This window comes from Mixophyes fleayi, chromosome 3 (genome assembly GCF_038048845.1).
Source record: "Mixophyes fleayi isolate aMixFle1 chromosome 3, aMixFle1.hap1, whole genome shotgun sequence".
NCBI lineage: Eukaryota > Metazoa > Chordata > Amphibia > Anura > Limnodynastidae > Mixophyes > Mixophyes fleayi.
This window is the reverse complement of record NC_134404.1, coordinates 74,316,293-74,330,260: the sequence shown is the minus strand read 5'-3', so window position 1 is coordinate 74,330,260 and position 13,968 is coordinate 74,316,293. Positions and strand designations below refer to the sequence as shown.

Genomic DNA, 13,968 nt, shown 5'->3' with positions numbered 1-13,968 from the left:
AGGTAATTTTTCTTTCCACATGTCATAATTACATAAAAGCATCGGTATTGGATCATTCCATTGGGCAATTTTGAATGTTGTATTTTTAAATGCTAAGACCTTGTTCCAAAACCTAGATACTTTCCTGCATTTCTAGAGATTATGGTAGAAGGTGGCAATTTCCTTTTTACATTTTGAACACGTACCTGGCTTGTTATTTGCAAAGTGCTTCCTGTGGGCTTGTGATATTTATGCATGTGCATGTTTTTTAATGTAGTTCACATTTGATTTCATCATTTTCTTTATTTGTTCAATAAAGAATATATTTTTGCTTCATTGTACTCGTCAAGATGAACTTTGTAGGTATAACCCTGAATGTTTGTTCACAAAACTACTACTGAAATTTTACAAATATGCAAACTCACTGCTTCATTCTTAAATCTTTGTCCATCTAATGCTAAGGTAAGAGAGTCAATTGAAATGCATAACAAATTTAAAGCGAACTTTGTAAGCCGTACCAGAACATCGCTTTGGTCTTCGTGATATAGCAGTGGCTGGTGTAAGTTCCTTCGTATGTGGGTATCTGTTGCAGAAGCTTGAAAGTAAGTAGCAGCAAACTTGGGAAAGGTGAATTCTGCTAGGTGGTCAATGTCTTTCTCTGGCTGAAGGGGCAAAGAATCCAGGTCTATCTCATCTAAAAAGTGTGGTGAGTCTGAGTCCTGGAGAAAAAAGGGCATTTGCTTAGATATATGCTTTACTAAGCAATACCTTATTATACTCTATTACCCTGTGATCCATCCATTTCAATATTTACCATATTTACCATGGTGGGTAAAAACCCAAACACCTGCTCCACCATGGCCAGGTTCTCCTCCTCTTGTTGTAAAAGGAGATCATTCTTCATTGTCCTCTTTTTTTCTACCATGGTCAGCTCTTGCTGTATCGAGAACGCCTGTCATTAGTAAGTAGACACCATTAAAGTAACCTGAGCACATGGAACCTAATCTAGAGCCTAATAGTGGCTTGATAAATAAAGTGATTATTCTTACACTCTTCTTCAAGCTCTGGTATTTATTACGAGCCAGAAAGCCCCTGGTATATGTTTGGAGAACCAGAATTGCCTTTTTTTCCTTTGCAAGCCTCTTGCGTAGCATATAACCTCTACATCTTGCCTGTAGTTTCGTAATGAGGACCTGAGATCGTTGATACTGTAGTCGGACCTGTCTGCTTCTAATCACTGCCTGCAGTCTTTGGAAACCGTGCCGCATCTGAGACAAAGGAAATGATTTGTTAGAACTCCTGAAGAAATGTAAGGTGAAGACAACCATAAGCATTAATATTCCCTAACTTCCCGTATAAATCTTTATGGATCTATTTATTATTGGCTGGAGGTAACAATCCTTATGTATCCATCCAATACATAATCATCAGCAGCTATTTATATAGGGCCACTAAATCCACAGCGGTGTACAGAGAACTCACTCATATCAGTCACTGCCCCACTGAAGCCTACAGTCTAAATTCCCTAACATACACACAGACACACACAGACAGAGAGAGAGAGACTAGGGTTAATTTAATAGCAGCCAATTAACCTACTAGTATGTTTTTGGAGTGTTGGAGGAAACCGGAGCACCCAGAGGAAACCCACACAAACATAGGGAGAACATACAAACTCCACACAGATAAGGCCATGGTCGGGAAATAAACTCATGACCCCAGTGCTGTGAGGCAGAAGTGCTAACTTCTAAGCCACCGTTAAGTTCCACTGCTAATTAACATGCTCTGGGAGCTCTGGCGAAGAACCCCCTCTCCGCGATGACTTTTTCTTATTCACCGGCAGCCTAATACTGGTGGTGAAAGGAGAAACTACTATGTGCTTGTATGGCTTACGCCGCCAAATATGTATAAAATTTTGACTGGCTAGGGAACCAGCAAAGCTGGAAAGACTTCAGCTGGATCCCCTGTTAAAATCAAATAAGGCATAAAGACAGATTTGCTTTGTGCAGCATCATAAATTGGCCTAATATCTCTGTCCCCATAGGGGTCTATGTGGATTGCAGTAGGCACCAGTAAATAGGTTAAGGTCTACTTACTAAACCCTTTGTTAAAAAATACCGTAAACAATGTAGTCTATACTGGCATTTTGGCTCTTAACTGCTTGTTAAACATAGACCACTTAGTTTACTTTACTTAGAAAAGAGGGAACAGAATGCTTACACAGGGAAGAATATTACCTTGAGGTAGGTTTTCCTGCAGAAGTATCCCCTCCACACAGCTTGAAGCTTCACTGCAGCCTCTCTCTGTCTAAGAAAACGTTTCCTGCAAAGTTAAGGAGACAATGTTCCAAAACCATTAAAGCAATTAAAGTAGTGATGGGCGCATAATAACTGCGAGTAAACTAAAACATGCTGCTGGCAGGAAATTATGCTGCTATTTTGCAAACACTTCATTAAATAAAAGGGTAGCAGAGCAAGAACAGAAGATGGGACAATTGTAAACAAAAGCAAAACATCAAAAACAATATTTAGTTAATATTTTCTACTTTCTTGTGGAGAATTATCATGTTATTGCAGAAAGGACCTTCTTTAGATAATAATGTTTGGTTTACAGCTGACCAAAACATCCAAATGTCAAAGTATTAAGTGTTTTATTTTTGTTTTGTTTATCCTACCTGTCTTTATATCCTCTCAGAACCCTTTGGATGAGAACCGCTTTGTGGGTGAGGGCTTTTTCACGTTCCACCTCCAGTTTTGTGTCGTGATAATCCTGACCAGAGAATGATAGTGGGCAAACACTTTAATTGCATCTCTGCACTGAGAAAATAGTCACTGAGTAAACTATTTAAAACTGTGTATATGTGAAATATACACTGCATATACTTAACATAGTTGAAATGATTGCTGCCTAACACTCAACCCATAATGTATCCATGCAGCAATGGACATAATTAATATTCATTGTAACCTTTTACTGTGCAACTATTTGCATACTGGGTGCTATGGGGAAAAGAAAAGAGAGTCACCATTTTATCTCTCCATTCACTGAAAAGTAGGATGCATGTTATAATTTATTAATGGGTTATTTAGTTAATTCAGGGCAGTAACCGGCAAGAAGAGGCATACATGGTTTAGTTTCCACCTTTTGTAAGCATGAGGCCCATAAATACACAGCTCAAATGAGAAAAGGGGCTAGATTTACTAAGCTGCGGGTTTGAAAAAGTGGGGATTTTGCCTATAGCAACCAATCAGATTCTAGCTTTCATTTATCTAGTACCTTCTACAAAATGAAAGCTAGAATCTGATTGGTTGCTATAGTCAACATCCCCACTTTTTCAAACCCGCAGCTTAGTAAATCTAGCCCAAGGAATTGTTCATTAAAGGAATAGATTATTCTACACAAATGTCTTTACCCACAATCAATTAGTAATAAAAATTCAACATAAATTAAAAAAATAAGTAGTTCAAGAGATACAGCAAATCCACAACAAAATGATTTACATTTATTGCTCATTCCCCTATAAATAATAGTAATAGTCTCCTGGCAAGTAAGATTTATTGTTAATGGCTGACACCAGACAGAGCTGCAATGTCTACAGCAAGACTCCAGTGTGCTGGTCCAGAACTCAGCAGAGTTAGTTTATTCCTGCTTCTGTGTAACAGCAGGAGAACTGTGCCTTAAATGTCCCTGATACATGTTGGATAAAACACTGGCCCTGACAAAGTCTAATCAGAAATACCTCTCAATCATTACACAAATCGCAGACACACTCCTAGGGGTAAATGTATGAATCTCCGGATTCTTCATCTCCGGTGTGTTCAGGAAGTTTCCCTTTACAATGCAGCGCCGCTTTTAATTTAAGCGCTGAAGAGGCTGAACACGCCGGAGATGAAGAATCCGGAGATTCATACATTTACCCCCTAGTCTGGCTCTGTTTTGTGAAGGTTTGAAAAACAAAGCCATAAATAATAAAGACTTAGACAATAGAAATGTAGTAATAATAGTTGGGAATACAGAGAAAAGTAGGACATGTATGGTTGAATTTTGTATACGTTTGTGGAATTTATTTGCAAAAGCATTTGTGATAAAATATTCTTGTATATTACAATACAGAAAACACACTGGGCCCCATTTGCAAACTGGAAAATAATCTGAAAAACCAGACCAAACTTGAATCGAGCAGCACGCAGATTGAAAATCCAGGATCAGTCAGAGATACAGATCCTCATTATTTACAGGTAGGAAAACATTTCTCTATACTAATAATTTTAATGTTTCTAAAGATTTAATTTTAGCAAGTCACTCAGAAAATGTATAATAAGTTTGCATGACATGATTAAAACGGATTTGTTAATGGAATATTATTATTATGAGATTATATAATGTTCATAATTATGTGCTCATTGGATAGAATTAATATAATTTGAGGGAATGTTGGAGGGCATGGCATGATTATAATGAAGTAAGATGGCATGTATATGGTTGACATTATAGGATGGCAGGATTATAACAAAGTAGGATGGCATGTATATGGTTGACATTATAGGCTGGCAGGATTATAACAAAGTAGGATGCCATGTATTTGGTTGAAATTTTAGGCTGGCAGGATTATAACGAAATAGGATGGCATGTATATGGTTGACATTATAAGCTGGCATGATTATAACAAAGTAGGATGCCATGTATATAGTTGACATTATAGGCTGACAGGATTATAATGAAGTAGGATGGCATGTATCTGGTTGATTATATAGAATGGCATGATTATATTGAGGTGAGGTGGCATGGCCATAATAATGTGTATTTGATCTTCCTATGTGGCATGATAATATTAAAGTAAGATTGCCTTGTCTTTATAATACTGTGTATGTGTTAATCATAGTTATATAGGATGGAATTATTATATTGAGATCTTGGTAATCGTGCTATTTTGTTGGCATCATTATATATGAGGTTGTTTATAAAGAAGAGATTATAGACTGATAAGGATGAGATATAACAAATTGTTATGCATGATTGAGGGAAACAGTGTTGGAACTATCTGCAGACAGGGCATCAAGCAATCTTCAGTGGGCATCACTGTTGTCAAAAATATTGTTTGTGTTATTAGGCACTATAAAATGGCTTCGAAAAGAAGTTCAGTTTCAGAAGACAATAGCCAAGTGAAAGGGCCGAAAAAAAGCAATATAAAAGTATCTCAGTAAAGAGATTGCAGGCGTCACAGAGGAGTCTGAGAGAAGCAGGAAATGCGCCAGGCCAACAAGATACACAATACAGAAAAATGCTGCAGCATCAGTATCTAGTGCAGACCAGTGGCGGATCCAGGATGGGGGGGGGCATGGGGCGATCGGGGCGATCGCCCCCCTAGCAGACACTTGCTGCCGACGGCTGCACAGTATGTGCAGATCCGTCCAGCTGTGACAGGCAGGGACAGTGTTCTGCCCGGCTGCTCTGATTGTGTTTAAAACAGCCGTCGGCAGCCTAAACTGTTAGAAAGGGGCGGGGCCTAAATCGCCCCCCCCTAAATCGCCCCGGGTACAGTCGTTTTCTAGATCTGCCCCTGGTGCAGACGAAGGGCCGTCCATTGTATTAAGTGAATAGGATGCCTCAGGAGAAAACATTTGTGGGGTCAGCATCACCGAGACACATGGTCAAGATACAGACAGTTCTGCAGAAAGTGAGATCTTGTTTTTACCTCTTCCTTCTGTATCTGAAAAATGTAATGTTTTTATTGCACCAGAAGCATTATGCAATCTTTCCGTTAAATTACATTTTATGAAAGCTCACCCTGTGCAGCCACCTTCATATGCTACTCATACACCGCCCTTTCAAGCTCATAAAGGCTACTTTCAATCTGTACCCGGTGGAAGTGTCATTCAGAGGAAATGACTGTCTTACTGTGTTGAAAGTCAAAAAGTATTTTGTACAACCTGTATGGCAATTTGTAGCAATCGTAAAAGTAATTTTATTTTTGGATGGCAAATTAATAAAGACCATGAGTGTGACATAGTAAGGGAACATGAAGAATCTAGCATCAAGTAGCTGTCAGTGCATATTTAGCTGCAGAAAGGAAAAGTGATATAGAAACTTTAATCAATGTAAATTTAGCATACAAACATAGAGAAGTGCAGCACAATCGAATGGTAATCAGTCGCCTTATTGCTATCATACTATACTTTGCAAAGTAAGCGCTTGCTTACAGAGGGAAGAATGAGGCTGCTCATACATTACTCAATAGTGACCTCAACCTCGGTAACTTTCTTGAGTTAGTTCTGTTTCTAAGTAAATATGATGGTGTACTCCACAAACACAGAGCAAGCAGTAGCAAAAAGTGAGGCCAGGAAAAGACGCCCTCAAGAGAGTACAGGGAGGGGTGGAATGGTAACGTTTATAAGCAAAACAACTGTTAACAAGCTGATAATAATAATAATGGGAAATATGGTAAAACAAAAAAACAAGCCAGGATGTAAAAGATGCTGTGAAATTTAGTGTAGAAATGGACAGTACACAGGATATTGGTGTTGTAGAACAATGTGGAACAATGTAGCATCATTTTAAGGTATACCAAAGACAGCGTGGTTTTTGAAAGACTCTTCAGTCTAGTTGATGTCAGAAGCACAACTGAGGAAGCTCTATTTTCAGTTCTGAAGGAGCGACTTGAAATGTTCTCTCTGAGCATAAGTAACATTATTAGTTGCTCTGTTGATGGTGCTACAAACATGAGTGGGCACTACAGTGGAGTACAGGCCTACATAAAAATGAGTCCTGTAATTCTGTGTACACTTGGTGTTATGCTCATATTCTCAATTTGAACATTATAGATATTGCACAGTGTGTTACTCCAGTAAAGTCATTATTTGGGCTTTTAGAGAAAACAGCATTTTTTTCTCAGGGAGTCTTATGTCTTACAAGAGATCATCTTTGTGGGCCGGGTATGTCTCCAACCAGCTTCAAGGGCAGGAAAAACATTCCTGGCTAAAGAAAATTGGTGACACACGCTGGTGGAGCAAACCAAGGGCATTAAGTACAATTTTTGGGCCATCTCCAGAACAATTCAATGTATTGTACAGCACAGCACCTTGCTTTATTGCCTGGAGTATATTTCAGTGTCACCACAGTTTGACAGTAAAATCATTAGTGAGGCAAAGTACTTACTCCATGGCTGGACAAGATACGAAACACTACTTGTATCATTTATGGTCAGATGTTTCAAATTGCAACTCCAGTTTCAGATTATCTGCAGACTGGTGACTTAGATATATTACAGGCATGGCGAATGGTTGATATTGCCAAGGGTCTGCTTCAGAAGCTTAGACCTTCATTTTCAAAAGTCATTGAATTAGTAAATTCATTTATTGACAAAGTTGACAGTTCTCTTGAAGAGCATTCTGTAACTGCTGAAGTCCAAAAAAGTCTACCAGAAGAAAGGAGACCAAGAAAAAAACGATGCCTGGTGAGTTATCTCAAGATGAGCCTACTGAAGACTCTCTAGAAGCTTTTGAAATTCAGACATACTATGTTGTAGTTGATCAAGCAGTAGAGAATATTGATAGCAGGTTTTCAAAAAAATGAAAGCATCATTCAGAATTTCACCGTCTTTGACCCAAGGCAGTTTAACCAAATGATGAAGGATCAGTGTGAGATACCGACAGAGGCTCTGAGAACTGTTGCAGATTTGGCTGAGGTCAACATTGTTCAGCTCAAAGCAGAGCATCTAAGTTTTATGCAGAATTATTCTGTGCTTAAAAATCCATGTTCTCCTCAGACCACAATTGTTAGTGTAGAAGAAACAAACATTGAAGAAACAATGGCCAGTCATATAAAAAATAAAGCCTGTGAAAACTGTCTGAACAGTTGCTACTGGCTTCTATATATAATTCTTCTGCATATACCAATCTGTTTGCTGTGTACAAAATTCTGCCTACATTAGCTTGTGTTCAGGTATCTTGTGAAAGAGGTTTTTCAAAACTTAAAATAGTAAAAAATCGATTGAGATCAATGATTGGCCAAGAATTGTTAGAATCATTTCTCCTTCTTAATAGTGAAAGGGATATTGTTGGAAATTTCATATTTGATGAGATAATTGGTACATTTGGTCATTCGTCCTCTCTTCTCCAAAATTTGCTTCTGTAACAGCTTAATTGCTTTTACCTATAATGCTTCATCAATACCACTGCAAAATGATAATGAGTTAATATATGCGGTTATTTTGCACTGTCTGTGATAAGAAGATTATAAACATGTTTATTTAAAGTTATTTGAAAATCAAACTGTGTGTACTGTTTGAATGTTAAGGTACTTGATATGTACATTTTATGTTTGCATGATACCTTCTCAGAGTTAAACTAAAATAAAAGATGTCCATAATTGTGTGATGGTTAATTCATATGCTTTCAATTAAAAGCTGCTGTTTAATTTTCTAGTTCTAATTTATAGGCAGACCAAGTGCTTACTTCTGCAGGTTACCTTTATATCAACCCAAGAACAGTTAAGATAAGAGCAGGCAAGGCTAGAATGAGGTCAAATACACTACTTACCATACAGCCCTTAAACATGTACATTTTATGCATCCAGTTTTTAATGTGACAACTAAACAGAAACAATATCAATGTATATCTCTGGAGTTTTAATATATGTCTAGAACAGAGCTGCTCTCACATCACAATACTCCCTTATCTGCAAAGTGTACTACATAGTGTACACAAAGGTCCAAGTTTATTTTTCACTTTAAAGGACACTAATAATTTATTATGGCAGACAGATGTTAGCTTGGATTTTAATTACAAGTTCATTGGTGAAGCATTTTACATTCTTACCTTCAAAAAAACTTTTGTCTTCCCTACTTTCCAGTCTTCAGTTTTCCCAATTACTGCCCCAATTATATCAGTGCAACAAGCTAGATGGTCCCACTGAAACACAGGGAGGAATGTTATCAGTCACCACAATTTATATGGAGAAAAAGGAAAGGGGTACATGCATTTAAAGAGGGCCCAGCCACATGGGGCGGTATAGGAGCCAGAAGAAAAGGTGTTTCTGGTCACTGGGTATTATTACATATTATATTATATTATATTATATTACTTTACATATATTTTACATATTATATAACATATATTATTCAGATTCTGCAGCTTTTCATGGCAAAAAGAATGCATTTATCATTTAGGCACTGCGTCAACCCTTCAACATGGTTCTGTTGGGAGCAAATAATTTTTATTTGTACCCCTGGTTTTGAGTGCTGCATGGAATATCTTTACTAAAATCAACAGTGAAACCTACTAACCATAAGAAGCTGTCATTTATTCCAACATCACTAAATCCCTACAAAGAACTCACCAAATGTTTATATATTAGACAAGCAGCACTGTAATATAGCTGTTGTTCATTGGCTGTCGGAAATACTAAGAAAATCGCACAATTGTTGAAGTTTTATAAAATTATTTTTGTGATGAAGACGATGCATCCTTTACCTTACTGCGACCAGGAGACTTTAGTGGCAGTAACACTCGAAATCTGTGGAAGAATTCTGAGAAGTTATAACGAATTGGGTATCCCGCCTTCCGGATTCTTATGGTCTCCATCATTCCAGAGTATTGCAGTTGCTGGATACACAGCTCCCGATCAAACTCCTAAAGAGATGCAAGGATTAGTAGTGGATTTGCTCCTACAGAGTATAGAGAGAATGACAACTGCTGCAAAGAAAAAATACTAATTCAGCCTTATCCAGTGAGCCCAATTCATTAAAAAAGCTAAAGTACTTCATCTGTGAAACCATGAGCAGCCATATGGGCTATTTTTTTAGGTATCTCTTTGAAGCCCACGGCTTTACCCAGGCTTAGTACTTGGCTGACCGGTAAGTAGAAGAGAGTCACAGGGTGAGTTGCAGCTCCTTAGCACTGTCTCGCACTGATCTCTGGGCTTCTTTAAAAGAGACCAACATTATCTAATATATATAAGCCTAGCGGCGTGTGTTAGTGTGTGTGTGTGTGTCAAAAAAACTATTTTCTCAGAAAGGGCTCATCCAATTGACCTGAAATTTGGTATACTGACATTATTTGGCAAAAAAATTATAATAGTGAAGTCAGTTAACTTCCATCAACCCCCCTTCCCCCCGTGGGAGAGGTAGTAAAGGCTAAATTTACCAGTTGAGGGCTCAAACTCTTGACCGTGTGGGTATTTATTTACCAGAACCTGTGTTTGGTCATGGACAATTGTATGTCGCATTTTCAAGAGTACGGAGAAGCAGTGATGTGAAAGTGCAGGTTATGAATACTGACCTTCAAGGAAGACTGATTGAGCACAGCGATAAGGTGTTTAGTAGAAACGTTGTGTATTGAGAGGTTTTAGAACAGTAAGACGATGGAGATTAAGGATGAGGTGATGGAGAAGAATGATGAGGTGGTGACATGTGGACAAAACCATGTTAAAAAAGGGCGCTTACGTCGGGAAGTAACGCTCTTCCCCTGAGGAAGCCTGGCCTAGCCCAAAATGCATGACAAGAACCTTTTTAACACCTTAAGTAGCTTGATTTGACTAGAATGAGTATCATGCACGGGTTAACTTGTATAAAATACTCACTGATGCTCAGCACAGTAATATAAGGGACAAATCAGACAATAGAGTTTAACAATAAATATAAAATAATTCCACCTGAAAAAAAGGTATTGATTAGTTTAGAACAGTTGTATTATATGTGTACTCATAACTGCTCTTTATTTGAAACCAAATCATGTCCTTCTGTAATTTTTTAATGATTCCTATTTTAAGTCTGAGGTTTATGGAAAAAAAAACACATGATCTGTCCCCCAAAAGTGTCCGCTTACTTACTAAATATGCATTCTAATAGGCATATGAATGTTCTGTAACATCAGTAGTATAGTAATAGAATAATAAATTGTTAATCTGTATGAAAAATGTGCATGCATGTCTTCAATCGTGATAAAGTGATTTGATTTTAAGTGTCCTCCTTTCTCTAATTAGCAATATGGTTTATTTAAGGATACTTGAATATTTTAAGGATACAAAAACCAGGGCATGTAACAGATCATACCTACCATTGGTTTCTTCAATGTGTTAGGCTTGATGCAACGGACAAAATAAGGTTGACAACCGCCCAGAATTTTCATCAGGTGTTCCAGTGACTGTTTGAATTGTCCACCCAGAGTGGGTAAAGACTTACTTGTGTCTGAGATCTGTAGGTGAGCAAATAACATTATAGATTAAAACCATTTTGCCATAGAGTGAAATTCTACTCGGCTAGCTTTAGCCACTGTTTTCCCAAATAACCTGTGTAAGGTTAAAAGTAACTTACCAAGTTATATTGTGTAAAAAAATATTTATTTCTGTTTGTTGAAAAAATGTAAGCCTATATGGTTATTTGTAAGTTAGAAATAAAGGGTCTCGTTTAAAGTTAGGAAAAACTCCAGATAAAGGTCCTGATTTTGAGTTTGATATAAGTCCATTTTTTTGCATAAATATATGTATTTCTGCACTGGAGTGTGTATCTTATCTTGCGGCCCCTTATGCGGACAAGTGTAAGTTGAGTACAGTACGGGCATATTCACATAAGTGCAGCCTGCCCCTCTGTAGATGCCACCTAATAAGACTTGGATGCATCCTCAGATACACTTCTTAGAGGAGTATCTTTTGCGGGTACATGATGCCTGGTTTAATGTTACGTGGCGGTGATGATGAAGCCAGCAGCACTATCTAACCACTTCTGATTGGCAGTTTGCATATTGATCCCTATTGTGTCTATTTTCTGTCTGGTCATGGCCTTCTATTCGGTTTACATATTTTTGTTTAAATTCACAAATGTCCCAGCGCACAACACTTAAGGTCATCAATAACAAACATGACGTATGTGATTTAAAATGTCAATGCATCAATACACAACATGTGTGTATTGATTATGATAATTTAATTTTTTTAGATTGTTGACCAATTGGAGAAGATTACTTAGGGGAAATCCCGGTGATAGATTTCAGAAGAGTCTACCATCTATTAGACGAAACCCATGAACCAGTTGTGGGACTCCCAATAAATGGCAATATATACAACTGAATAAAGATTTTACTGACATTTTAAATCACACATGTCATGTTTGTTATTGATGACCTTAAGTGTTGTGCGCTGGGACATTTGTGAATTTTTGTGAGATTTGTACAGGGAAAACATGGTTGCTCTGAGTCCCTAGCAGCAAACATGTTTTTAATTTCTGGTGAGTGCATCTGTATTAAGAATATCTAGATATTTTTGTTTGTTAGAGACAAATGAAAGAGGGGGATGTTAAGCCAGTGCGCAGTAGAGCTGATTGTTCAAAAGGATGCCAAAGAATTTTGTATCATTGTTCAATAACTTAGTCAAGGACGTTTATACTTCACTAGATGCCATGCTAATAGGTCTACCTTGTGACCAAAGGATAGCCAATTGCATAGTGCCATGATATGACTCTTTGTGCTAACCTATTAAAACCTGTGTAGAGCTGAAGTGGAAACCAGTGACCCACCATGCCGGGGCAGCACGGTGACTCGGTGGTTACCACTGCTGACTCACAGCACTGGGGTCATGAGTTCAATTTCCAAACAGCACCTTATCTGTATGGAGTTTGTACGTTCTCCCCGTGCTTACAAGGGTTTCTCCTCCAGGTGCTCCAAAAACATTCTAGTAGGGTAATTGGCTGCTGACAAAAATTAACTCTAGTCTGTGTGTGGGTTAAGGAATTTAGACTGTAAGCTCCAATGGGGCAGGGACTGATGTGAATGACAAATATTCACTGAACACTGATGCGGAATTGGCGGCGTTGTATAATTAAATAAATTATGATAATGATTTAGTAGCTTACTATCATTTTGACTTGTGAGTTCTATGCATGTACATAAAAAATCTTAATGAGACTTCATCTTGTTTCCTGAATTATATTATGGCAAAAATGCAACATTCACGTTTATTAATAACACTGTCAAAACTCCATTCATAATATTATGTACGAATAGGACAATGCAACTTTTGCATTTATTACTAACAGCATCAAGCTTTTAGCTGGATGCATCTTGAGATACCGAGATTCAAAATATACACTTAAGACCACAATTTTTACAACATAATTTTTAATCATATGTTCTGGGTGCAAAATGCGTCAAAATCTAGCTCAAATCCAAAAGGGTACAGATGTGCATTTGGACAAATCATATAATGTAATGCGAGGGGTGCAAATGCAATTCTTTTTTTTGCATGCAGAGAAAATACTGCCTGTTTTTTGCATGTAGGAAGACTGTGAAGTTTTATTTTTACACTGTGATTTAGAGTTGAATTAGAACACGGCCCCTTCCAACTCTAAATTTGTCTGCACATTTTATATTTGCCCCCCCTGCAGTGCAATATAGTTTTGCCAAGATGCAAAATTACACCTCCAAGATGGATTCCTAACTCTAAATGTGGCAAAAACTCAAATAACTGATTAATCAAACATATCTTTGGACAATTCAGATTTTTTTAGTTCGGAATGGGAAAAAAAACCAATAAAATTTGAATGTTAAAGGGAAAAAAATTGTTCTCTTCCATGCAGTGTGTTGGATAATATTCCATATACGCAGATATCAGCAGTAACAATGCAGACATTATGAACACCTGCATATGAGCCCACCAAAATATGTAAATGCTTGCTTGGTTGTGCATACTATTCTTTTATTTTACCAACATCTGTGCTCAATGCCCAAACTGGCTATTTTCTGACATTCTAACTTAATCTAAAGAAATATGGTCATTTAATATACAGTGGACCTCATTTATGGAGCACATTGGATGCACAACGCAAAGCACTTTTGGTTTTGCACTTGTACACCAAGATAAAAGGTCCAATTTCCTACCACTTTAGAATGGCCTTTTGTGGCTTAAATCACATGAGAGTGAGGTGATATTATGCAAAATGTGTCGCATTAAATTTATAGGGACCCTCTACTCCAGCTCAGAGTTGGTGCGATTTTCAAT

At 37.6% G+C, this 13,968-nt stretch overlaps 1 protein-coding gene and 1 long non-coding RNA gene across 2 annotated transcripts in view; one reads left to right on the top strand and one right to left on the bottom strand.

Annotated features, from left to right (window-relative positions):
• The window catches only part of MYO7B (myosin VIIB), a 104,894-nt gene that overhangs the window by 46,771 nt on the left and 44,155 nt on the right, over window positions 1–13,968 (bottom strand). The window contains exons 15-22 of the mRNA XM_075201846.1: window positions 11,034–11,171; window positions 9,450–9,608; window positions 8,796–8,888; window positions 2,654–2,748; window positions 2,217–2,301; window positions 1,029–1,247; window positions 803–931; window positions 498–698 (exon numbers count right to left, since the gene is read on the bottom strand). Of these exons, the coding sequence (XP_075057947.1) occupies window positions 498–698; window positions 803–931; window positions 1,029–1,247; window positions 2,217–2,301; window positions 2,654–2,748; window positions 8,796–8,888; window positions 9,450–9,608; window positions 11,034–11,171 (1,119 nt within the window). The remainder of the gene's footprint in view (window positions 1–497; window positions 699–802; window positions 932–1,028; window positions 1,248–2,216; window positions 2,302–2,653; window positions 2,749–8,795; window positions 8,889–9,449; window positions 9,609–11,033; window positions 11,172–13,968) is intronic.
• Window positions 1–13,968, top strand: part of LOC142143738 (uncharacterized) — a 713,023-nt gene that overhangs the window by 665,182 nt on the left and 33,873 nt on the right. The gene's annotated exons all lie outside the window — the stretch shown is intronic.